The sequence below is a fragment of the Microcaecilia unicolor genome, chromosome 1 (assembly GCF_901765095.1).
Source record: "Microcaecilia unicolor chromosome 1, aMicUni1.1, whole genome shotgun sequence".
Taxonomy (NCBI): domain Eukaryota; kingdom Metazoa; phylum Chordata; class Amphibia; order Gymnophiona; family Siphonopidae; genus Microcaecilia; species Microcaecilia unicolor.
In genome coordinates this window covers 671,137,664-671,149,889 of record NC_044031.1, presented here as the reverse complement: position 1 = coordinate 671,149,889, position 12,226 = coordinate 671,137,664, and the positions used below count along the sequence as shown (strand labels likewise).

General features: G+C 45.1%; 1 protein-coding gene across 1 annotated transcript in view; it reads right to left on the bottom strand.

Annotated features, from left to right (window-relative positions):
• The window catches only part of SCAPER (S-phase cyclin A associated protein in the ER), a 960,370-nt gene that overhangs the window by 822,262 nt on the left and 125,882 nt on the right, over positions 1–12,226 (bottom strand). Inside the window, 1 exon segment of the mRNA XM_030187331.1 lies at positions 4,911–5,170. Within this exon segment, the coding sequence (XP_030043191.1) occupies positions 4,911–5,170 (260 nt within the window).

The window sequence follows — 12,226 nt, the reverse complement described above, 5'->3', positions numbered from 1 at the left end:
AGACTAGAACTGGCAGCTTATGAGGTCTCAAAAGCTTAAGGAAACTCCATTTTTTTCTAGGACCAATATTGCTATTAAAGCGCCACACTGTTTAACTGGGTACTAAATCCCAGATCAGTGAAAATGTTTTAAAATGAATTGGGGTGACAGTGTACACAAAAATATTTTTAATGTATTATAATAATTTCTACAAAGTGTTTATCCAGTAGATGAACAAATGATGCAATACAATTTTTAATGCAAATAAAATATTGTATTTCTTATCCAACCCACAAGATTTCTTAAACAAAAATTTCACATCTCCTAACATTTTGTCTCCCTTCCATTTACCCTTATAATCTCAATATTTGGACCAGTGTACTGCAATCTTGTAAACTAGCCTACAGTGTAAGCTGGCATCTATTCTCAGATCCCCCATACTTCATCTTAGCTGGTTTGGCAAGAAGTCATCAGTGCTTTTAAAACAGCACTTCATTCTCCCTACCTCTGCTTTCCATAGCGCTAGACACCAATCCAGTATCTTGATGCTCTTTAGTTTTTCATATTTAGTGCTTTCCTGCTTTTCTCTTTAGATGTGCAAACTACACAAAATATTTACTTTATCTACTGTGTTATTTTGCCTCGTTATGACACTGAAAAACATGCAAAACATTTCTTTATGCAAATCCAGTAACTCTCAGTTTGTAAAACGCATCTTGTCCCTCTAAGAGAATTTGCACCTTTTAAGCCTGACTTTACTTTCACTGCTTAGAACCAGTAGTGCTAGGTGCTATGTAAAGGTTTTGTGTTCTGTTATAATCATTCTTTTGTTACTGCAGGTTCGTGTCCTATTGCTCTCCTTCCTTATGTTTCAAGATGATCTTTGGTCAGTCTCATTTGATTCGCTGTGGTCATTTCCTTTGTCCTCTTGTTTGTTTTTATATACCTCTGGTGTTTCTTTTTCAAATACAAATTTATTTGCCTATCGAATGCTGGTATATCAAGTAACTGAATAAATGAATAACATCTATTTAAGTCCCAAGGGTCAGTTTCTTTCAGATGCAGGAATGTATGTTCTCTCCTATGCTGATGATATTTTTATATTAATTTCAGCTTTAGATAATCTTGCTAAATCTGTAGATTTGGTAAAGGAGCCGAATGAATTAGTCAATCAATGGACTCAGAGGAATTATCTTAAACTTAAAAAAAAAAAACGTGCTTGGTTTGGTAAAGCCAGACCCACAAATTTGAATAATATTGTATTAGTTACATGGGAGATCCTTTCAATAGACTCCCAATCCAGGGTCCTTGGTGTTATACTTAACATAAGCATTGTCATACTAGGGACAGACAAAAGGTCTGTGATGGAAAATATTAAAGATTGCTTTTCAGTCTTGCTTTGATCGATAATACATTTTAAAAATTTTTTGTCTTTGACCAAAAGTGACTTTTCTTGTATATCTCAGATGTATATCTCAAAGAACAGGCTGGACTGTAAGGCACATCTCAAGAACAATGTATGAGATAAGGCACATCTCAAGAACAGGTTGGAATGTCTCTGAAGCCAGTTTGTGGAGGAGGGAGGCGGGGTATGCTTGAGGTTCGGGAGATAAGCCACCTGGCCAGTGGTTTGTTTACCTGAACTGAGAGCGTATGACTGAATCCTCATGTACATTCTTGGATAAGTTTTAGCTTAATAAAAAGGGGGTCTTCTTGCAGTGGAGCTCTGAGGTTCATCTGTGGGTAGACGTACTGCGCAGAGGATTTGTCCCTGGTCATAAGGAGACTTCGGGCTCTAGCTGCAACGGGCCTCCCGGCTGATGAGATAAGGGCCTGAGATTCCTGACCAGTGATGTTGTATGTATGTATATATATATATATATATATATATATATATATATATATATATATCTTTATTATTTTACTTTTCTATAGCCTTCCTTTAGTAATGTACTCGATTATTGTGTGTATTTCTTAATCATTGTGTAGTTGAAACAATAATGACTTACGCACTCTCCATTTAAAGTACTACTAAAAAGTTTCATTTACCCAATAAGAATCTAAAAGAATCTGTAGTATTTTAGTCTTTGAGCAGTCTGTGGTGATCAAGTGAGCAGGCTGGAATACCAAAGCAATACAAGGTCCATCAAGCCCTGTATTCTGTTTCCAACAGTGGTCTATCCAGGTCGCAAGTACCTGACAACTACTACTACTAATCATTTCTATAGTGTTACTTGACGTACGCAGAGCTGTACGCTTTATGTGCAGGCACTTTCTCTGTCCCTAGAGGACTCACGTATGTTCCTTAATCTATGTGCAAGCATTTACAATGTGCTCTATGGCTGGTGTACACGATCATCTGACTTTTGAGGCCCAAATAAACAATCTCATTAAGATTTTTTTTAAGCTCTGACTCAAAACAGCTTTAGAATTGTAGCTCAGGCTGTTCTAATTTTGATTGTTGTAATTCATTTTATAGTGGGAATTTAGTTAAATTTTTTATCTAAACTACAGATGCTACAGAATACAACTGCCAGATTGATTTATAGAAAAAAATAAATTTGAAAGAGTCTTGACTTTGCTGAAGAAGTTACATTGGTTGCCGATAAAAGGGTGTATTCAATTTAAGATTAATTGTATTTTCTCTAAATATTTTTATGGGATGACTGTTTCTCTTGTCTCAGAAACGCCTGCACATTTGACAACCCTGTCCAGATCATGTTCAACTACTCAAAATTAAGTTAGCTTACCCCTCTATACGGTAGGTTCATTCTAAGTCTATATATGACAATTTTTATATGTATCGTCAACATTTGGAATAGACTTCTGCTAAATAAACAGAGTAACTTAAAATAAAATATTGAGATTACCTATTTAACTCTAAGTCTACCTGGCCCAAGTTTAAATACAAATTTATAGCAGATAAAATACTCACTAGTGAAGTTTTCTTCTTCTCTGGAAGTCCTCTCAAAATACCTCAGGTGTTGTTTTCTTCCTCTTCATTAGAAAGCAATTCTTCCACTACCCTGCAACATGACCTGGTCACTCAATTTTCTGTCAACAGGGTCTGGGTGTCTTATAGCAGCTGCTGTAACTCTCACATGTTCTCTGCTTTGTGGTGTCACCTCTAACCTCACACCATTCACTAGAACTTGTGCCATGGAGGGTAGCAGTTTATTTCCAATCGCCAGAGTTGCCAGGGACTAGCTTACGTTTTGCTTCTCTAAGTGGTTCTTTCACCCAGCTCCAGGCTGCAGATATGAAGGTAAAGGCAGGTTCTGTCCAGTTTCCAAGCAAGAGTGTTCCACATTTGTGATGCATTGTGTGGTTTGTGATATCATCAGCTGCATCCATCTGTGCAGAAGCAGTAAAGTCTGAAAGGCCATTCACAATAATAATAATGTATTGGGGGGTGGGGGGCGGAGGTTATCACCGTACTTTCCTGTCTCATATAGAAAGTGCTTTTTGTGTAGAATCCAATGTTCCTTGCTAGAAAAGTGCAGATCAGTTTAGGAGTAGCCTGCACTACTCTCACAGCAGTCCCCAGCGTCCTAAGAAAGGCATAGTCTTGTTTCTCTCAACTAGTACTACAGTGCTTCTGAAATTTTTAGCTGCCAAAACCTTGTTTTAGTACCTGAAAATTTACATGGCCTCAGGTGACTATCAAAACAACTGTTGATGGGGAAGAGCCACATCTCTGTCCAAAATTCAAAAACAACCTACAAACATAAGACATTCACTGTGTTTCCTAAACAAATAGAATGGTGTAATAACAAATTAAATTTAAGTTGAAGTAATATTAGAAGTACATCCCTATCAACCACTCCTCTAGCAGACCATGTCTGTAAACCTTTCTCTCTCCAGTCTATCTGCTCTCTCAGATCACCCCCCCCCCCATCTCTTGCCCATCTCTCTCAATCTCCACCCCTCACCTTCTGCCCATTTCCAGTTACCTGAGCTTCCCTATCCAGATGTTTTAAGAAACAGCAAATGAATCGTTCACCAGCTGTAAGCAGCAGAATCCATCAAAGGTGCATCTGCTGTTACACTTTCCCATTGCTGCAGCCCTGTGCTAAAATCTTACCTCATCATTTCACTGCCATGCTCTCACCCCACTGAGATTTAGTATTATGCCAATCGTTGGGTGGGGGGGGGGGGGGGGGGGGGGAAGAGAGGAGCAAACTCAGCATTTGCTCCAAAGACATATCTGGGTACTTCCCAAGCAAGGGACTCAAACTGTGTGCACTCTACAACTCCAACATGGGAAAAGACCCAACCCACAGCAGTCACATGGAATAAGGGGCCTGAGACACATGATCTATGCAGCTTCAGCATAGGTTGTACAGAAGGGACTGGTAAGCACATCTTACAACCCTCATTTCCCAGAGGAAGAGTCCAGATAGTATCCATCTAATTGGCAGCCCTGAAAAGCTGCCGATTAGATGTTACGTTGTTGCTCTCAAGCCCGGCTGTTTCAGTTGGTATAATTTTATTTCCTATCCACACCAGGTTGCACATTCCATAAGTTGACCTTGCAGAAGTGGTTATGTGCTTGAGTTAAAAATGTCAACAGGGAACTACTCATGATTCCACTGTATTACCTTGTGACCCCACCTGATGTCCCAAACTGCTGGCATAATAAGAATTAACCACGTATTAGAAGTGTACATAGGAAGTGGATGAGCCCATAAATAAGATAAAAATCATATAGTGCCACTAATACTATTTCTGTGCTTTTAACCTCTCTCCCATAGCTACTAAATAAATGCTTGTCCCCAAAAACTCATCTACTCCTCCCAACTACCTCCTCATTGCAAATCTGTGCTAATCAAATCTATTTTATGTATTACAATGTATCCAATACAAGCACATGCATATTCCAACAATGATTTCTACAGTAAGGAAATAGAACAGCTGCAGCTTCATGTTACCTGAGTCCTTTCGGTGAGTTGATGTTCACATGGATATAAAGAATCTTTGGCCACAGCTTCAATTCCTCCTGACACAGCTTCAACTTTTGCACTTTTCTGTTGCACCTCAAATGGCCCAAGATGTATGTTTTCTTTATCACTGTCATCTTTTGACCTGGGTATTTCAATAGCTGGAGGAGTTTTTAGTGATAATGTTGTAGATCGAGAACGAACTTGCCTTCCACGGTGTACTGTTTCCCAGCCTTCTGCATCCTTTCGATCTAGGGTACAAATATCACATTCAAGTGAACTGTATTAGCATGATTCACCTAATTTCAGCAAATTTTCTTCTACTTGAAGAGAGAGAACTTTAGCTAGATAAAAATGTAATCCCCCCCCCCCCCCCCAACTGCATTATCTAATGGACTGAAATCTTCAGAACATTTTATTTTAATATACTGTTAGAGTAAATCAAAACTTGTACAGATTTCATTTTTTTCTAAAATTGATATCTTGTGAACTTTATACCTAATGCTTGAAAAAACTGTAATCCAGGGATATTAAATGGCAGTCCTTTAGGGCAGTCCTTTAGGGCTCCAAACCAGTCTCTTTTTCAGAGATCCTTAATGAATGCATATGAGATATACAGTGTATACAAATATACCTCAAACATATTCATTACATAAACAATTTAATGGGAATTCAAACCTTTAATAAAACTCAAGATAATTAAATCAATATATTGTCCTTATTTCCCAGAATAACACAAAATATAATTTAAAATATACTTGAAGGTGCTCAGAAAAAAAGAACAGCCATGTAGACCTGTCTTTAGCATGTCTGTTCATGGATGATTTTGAGAAAACTTATTTATTTATTGTATTTGTACCCCACATTTTCCCACCTTTTTGCAGGCTCAATGTGGCTTACAGAGTATGGATATGAGAACGTCGTTACATGATTTAAGAAAACAGTCAATCATAAGCTGAGGTGAAAGAGGAATTTAGATGGAAAGGTGTTAGGTAAGGTTGTGTGAGAGGTGTTTTTGGTGTACTTGGGTGGTTTAAGGAACGATTTGTTTCATTGAGGGTGACATAACTATTCCTCAGAATTTTTTGAAGATATTCTCATTTGGAAGCAATTTACTGATGATATTGTTTTTGTATGGACAATTGGGCTTGAAACACTACAGCAATTTCTCGTATGGGTGAATACCCGTAATACCAATATTCAATTTACCGCACATTATGATTGAAAAAAATTGCTTTCTTTAGATAATGAGATACATTTTGTTTGGGTATATTTCAATCCACTATTTTTATAAACCATGGGAAAATTAGGTTCTTACCTTGGTAATTTTCTTTCCTTTAGTCATAGCAGATGAAGCCATTATGTATGGGTTATGTCCATCAACCAGCAGGGGAGATAGAGAGCACTCAAACTTTCACAGTGCCCTCTTGGCCAGCTAGCTCCACTGCCTCTTCAGTATTTGAAGCTTCCAAAGCAATATGGCAAACCGCAATGGGAATCACAAGAGCTTTCCTCACAGCGAACGATGGCCCATCACAAGGGCATGAACTCATAAAGGAGGGAATGCACATCCTCCTGGAGGGAATAAACTCATCCTCCTTATTGTATAAGTGGAGGGGAACACACGCGCCTCCTGGAGGGAATCACACATCCTCCCAACACACTGGAGGGAATGAACTCATCCTCCTATTTATAGAACTGGAGGGGAACATACGCGCCTCCTGGAGGGAATGAACACATCCTCCTAAATTTAAAATGAACATGAATCCTGAAGATTGTTTTCCAACTTTCTCCCAAGGAAGGAACTTCAGGAAATTAGAACAGAACCTGAAAAACAGATTCACAGCATACAGACAATCATACAGGGAGGGCTCATGGCTTCATCTGCTATGACTAAAGGAAAGAAAATTACCAAGGTAAGAACCTAATTTTCCCTTCCTTGTCATCAAGCAGATGAAGCCATTACGTATGGGATGTAACAAAGCAATCCCTAGATAGGGTGGGAACAAGCCACACCACGCGCTAGCACTTGTGCACCAAAACGCGCATCCCTCCTGGCAGCCACATCCAGCAAAGGAGAGCTTAGAAGCCCATGTTGCTGCACTGCATATCTCTTGAAGAGAGAGTGCTCCAGTTTCAGCCCAAGAGGAAGAAATCGCTCTAGTAGAATGTGCCTTAAAGGCTACAGGCGGAACCCTGCCGGCCAGCAGATAAGCTGAAAAGATAGTTTCTTTGAGCCAGCGGGCAATGGTGGCTTTAGACGCTGGAGACCCTCTGCGAGAACCGGATAGCAAAACAAACAGATGATCAGAAGTCCTGAAAGAGTTAGTAACTCGCAGATACTGCAGCAGAGTCCTGCGCACATCCAAAAGGTGCAGCTGCCCAAAAGATTCTGGAAACTCTTCCTCTGAAAAGAGGGCAAGAAAATAGGCTGGTTTAAGTGAAAGGCTGAAACCACCTTAGGCATAAAGGAAGGCACGGTCCGAACCGTGACTCCGGACTCTGAAAATTGCAGAAATGGGTCTCTACAGGACAGCGCCTGGAGCTCTGACACCCCTCTCGCCGAGGTAATGGCCACCAGAAAAACGGCCTTCAGTGTCAAGTCTTTCTCCGATGCTCGCCGAAGCGGCTCAAAAGGAGATGCCTGCAGGGTTTTCAAAACTAGCCCCAGGTTCCAAGCTGGACAGGGTGCTCGCACTGGAGTTGGAGCCGAAGCACCCCTCTAAGAAACTGTGCCACATCTGGGTGAGTAGCCAAAGACACGCCTTCCACCTTACCACGAAGGGAGGCCAACGCTGCCACCTGCACCCGCAGGGAATTATAGGCCAAGCCTTTTTGTACACCTTCCTGAAAAAAGTCCAGAATCGGCGAGACAGGAGCCCGCATTGGAACAATGGCTCTGGAAGCACACCAAGACTCAAACAGGCACCAAATCCTGGCATAAGCCACGGAAGTGGACCGCTTGCGGGCTTGCAGGAGAGTGGAAATAACTTTATTGGAATAACCTTTATCCCTCAATTGCGCCCTCTCAATAGCCATGCCGTAAGACCAAAGCGGCCGGCGTCCTCCATGGCTACCGGTCCCTGAGTCAACAGGTTCGGTACCAGAGGTAACGGCAGAGGAGCCTCCAGGAGCATCTGTCGGAGGTCTGCATACCAAGGTCTCCTTGGCCAATCCGGGGCGATGAGGACCACTTCTCCTGGGTGCAGCCGAATCCGCAAGAGCAGGCGCCCTATCAAGGGCCATGGGGGAAACACATAAAGTAGACCCGGAGGCCAGGGTTGAGCCAAGGCATCCAACCCTGCCGAGCGAGGATCTCTCCGTCTGCTGAAGAAGCACGGGACTTTGGTATTGGCACTTGTCGCCATTAGATCCATCACGGGCTTGCCCCATTTGGCACAGATCTGCAGGAATACTTCGTCTGCCAGATTCCATTCTGCTGGATCGATCTGATGCCTGCTCAGATAATCGGCCTGCACATTGCTCTGACCTGCAATATGAGCTGCCGACAGACACTGAAGATGCAGCTCGGCCCAGTGGCAAATCAGTTCGGCCTGCGCGGCTAGTGCTCTGCACCTTGTTCTGCCTTGTCGATTTATATAGGCCACCGTTGTCGTGTTGTCCGACATCACTCTGACAGCCAATCCTTCCAGGGTCACTTGAAAGGCCAGAAGCGCCTGAAACACCACTTTCAACTCTAGGCGGTTGATGGACCACTCCGACTCCTCGGGTGTCCATAGACCCTGGGCATGCTTCCCCTTGCAGTGTGTGCCCCAGCCCTTCAGGCTGGCATCTGGTACCACCAGGCACCAAACGGGGAGCGTCAGCGGCATTCCTCGCCGCAGCATGCTGTCCGAGAGCCACCACTCCATGCTGAGTCGGGCCGCAGGGAGCCAAGTAAGTCTGCATTGGTAATCCTGAGAAATAGGAGACCATCTCCGGAGTAGGGAATACTGTAGAGGTCTCAGGTGCGCTCTCGCCCAGGGTACCACTTCCATCGTGGCTGTCATCGATCCCAGCAGCTGGACAATGTCCCAAGCTCGCGGGCGGGGCATCCTCAGGAGCAGACGGACCTGATTCTGAAGCTTGCACCGCCTTAGCTCGGGTAGGAACACATAGCCCGAGACTGTGTCGAACCTGGCCCCCAAAATCTCTAGAGATTGTGAAGGAGACAGGTGACTTTTGGCCATATTGACGACCCAGCCTAGAGATTGCAGTACTGAGACCACTCTGGCTGTAGCTTGTAAGCTCTCTGTTGCAGAGTCTGCTCTGATGAGCCAGTCGTCTAGGTACGGGTGAACCCTGATACCTTCTCGCCTGAGAAAAGCAGCTACTACCACCATTACCTTCGAAAAGGTTCGGGGAGCTGTGGCGAGGCCAAAAGGCAAGGCCCTGAACTGGAAATGTTTTCCCAACACCGCAAACCTCAGAAACGTCTGGTGCGGGGGCCAAATCGGTATGTGCAAGTAAGCTTCTTTCAGGTCTAGAGACGTGAGAAACTCTCCTGGCTGAACCGCCGCAATGACGGAGCGCAGGGATTCCATGTGGAAATGCCACACTCTCAGGGACTTGTTCACTTCTTTTAAGTCCAGAATAGGGCGAAAGGACCCACCTTTTCGCGGCACCACAAAGTAGATGGAGTATCGGCCGCAGCCTTGCTCGGCGGGAGGCACCGGGGTCACTGCCCCTAACTGAATCAGACCTTGTAAAGTCTCCTCCACCGCCGCCCGTTTGACGGCAGAACCGTATCGGGACTCCACAAACACGTCTCTTACTGGGGCGTTGAATTCTATTCTGTATCCATCTCTGATCAGGTCCAGAACCCACTGATCTGAGGAAATCTTGGCCCACTCCTCGACAAAGAGGGAAAGCCGTCCTCCGATGACAGGCATCGAGGAGAGGGCTGGTGCACCATCATTGAGAGGGTCGCCCCTGAACTCCTGGTCTTGAGCCACCGGCTGCGGAACGCTTGTCCGAGCGAAAGGAGTTCCTCTGCTGACCACGGGCACGTGAAGTGAACCCAGCAGAACGCCCCGGGCGGTACCTTCTAGCTTCACGGAAGCGAGGTCTGTACGAGGAGTGGACCGCCTGGCCCTTAGAGGAAGGCCTCTGCCTATCTTCGGGCAAGCGCTGGGGTTTTGGATCACCCAGGCCTTTCACAATTTTCTCTAACTCCTCACCAAATAGGAGAAGTCCTTGAAAAGGCAACTTCACCAACCTTTGCTTAAAGGCCATGTCCGCTGCCCAGTGTCGTAGCCACAGACGACGGCGAGCCGCCACTGCTACTGCGTTTGTTTAGCCGAAGCTTTGACAAGGTCATAAAGGGCATCAGCCAGAAAGGACAAGGCCATCTCCATCCGCGGAGCCACATCCAAGAAGGGCTCCGCTCCATCTCCGGGCTGAGCCACTGCCTGTTGCAGCCAAGCTAGGCAGGCTCTCACAGCATAACAGCTGCATGCAGACGCCCGAACAGTGAGACCTGCAATTTCAAAGGACCGTTTCAACGCTGTTTCCAGCCTTTGGTCTTGAACATCCTTCAGGGCAACACCTCCTTCAACAGGGAGGGTAGTTCTCTTTGTCACCGCAGTGACTAGGGCATCCACTGTAGGCATTTGAAAACGAGCCATATGTCCCTCACGCAGAGGGTATAACTGCCCCATAGCCCTGGAAACTCTCAAAGGTCCCTCGGGGTCAGCCCACTGAGCCGAAACAAGCTCTAGGATGGAGTCATGCAAAGGGAAGGCCCGAGCAGCTTTCTTGGTACTAGCCATCCTGGGATTACCCAAGGAGGCCATGCCACTGTCAGGATCTTCAATCGAGAGGGCCTGCAGGGTATCTGAAATAAGCGCTGGCAACTCATCACGGTGGAAAATCCTCACCGCGGAGGGATCATCCAGATCCTGTGGTAAATCCGCACCTGACTCTGGTTCCTCAGACCAAGAACGTCTGTCAGAGTTCTCCGAATCCTCACACCCCGACCACGGGGGGGAAAAAGGTGCACCACAATCTGAAGGGGAATTAACCCTTCTGCGCTTATCTTTAGGCCAAGCATCCGGGAAAAAAAGCCTCACTGGGCAGTCCCAGGCCAGAATCCATCGGGGGGGGGGGCAATCAGAGGAGCCTCAGGCGACCCTTGAGGAAGGGCTCTTTTCATCATGTATGCTTTATGCGGCAAAAGCACAAAATCCAGGGAGAAAATCTCACCCTGGGCACCCAAATCCTGTCCGGTGCTAGCCACTCCTGAAAAAACCTCATCTCGAGGTGCCCCACCCGGCTCAGGTCTCTCCGTGTCCACGGAGGCCGCGCCATGCGGTGTAAGCAAAATGGCGCCCGCTGCCAGCTCAGAGCGGGAAGAAACATCGCTCGCCATGCTCGGGCCGGCTCCTACGCCAATACAGCACGATTTACAGAGCCCTGCTGCTGATTTGCGCTTGCCACAAGTGGAACAGCGCTTTACATTGTCCGCAGCCATCGCCAAAAAACGGCGGTAAAATCCAAAATGGCGGTTTCGCGCCAAAATCGCCCCGATCACGGGCCAACCCCGGAGGAGTTGGAAAACACTCTTACCTCAAAGGATCTAGTGTACAACTACGATCCTGCTGAAAATCAGGTCAAAAACCTCTGTTCCAGCGTCTCTGCGTTTAAAAACGCGACGCGACTTTTTTTTTTTTTTTTAGCTGTGAGGAAAGCAGAGGTATTGAAGACTCCGGAGGCTCAGATGAGTGGGAAAGGCAGGGAAAGGGCGAACCTATATGCCTGCATCCACTGTTGGTGGGTAAGGACTGGGAAAGCAAGGCAATATGTCCACATCCACAGAGGTATGGGTAAGGCAGGGAAAGGGCTAACCTATGTGCCTTTAAAGTGAAGCTGCTATAGCCTCCAACACCCCGGTTAACAACTGGCAAGCCAGGAACCACCTCCCGGCAGATTTTTCTGGAGCTCGAACAAGCTGCAGCCACCCTGCTAAGGGAGATAGAGAATACTGAAGAGGCAGTGGAGCTAGCTGGCCAAGAGGGCACTGTGAAAGTTTGAGTGCTCTCTATCTCCCCTGCTGGTTGATGGACATAACCCATACGTAATGGCTTCATCTGCTTGATGACAAGGAAGGATTGTAATTCATTATTGCATTACCATAGTTATCATCCACGTCATTTATGTGATAACATACCGGTGGGTCAATTTTTATGATTAAGAAGATTGTGTTCATCAGTGACAGAATATAAATATCAATCTATTTCAATGTCTCAAAAATTTGTGGATCGAGGTTACCCATCTTACGTAATTAAAAAAAAGCTTACAAACAAGCA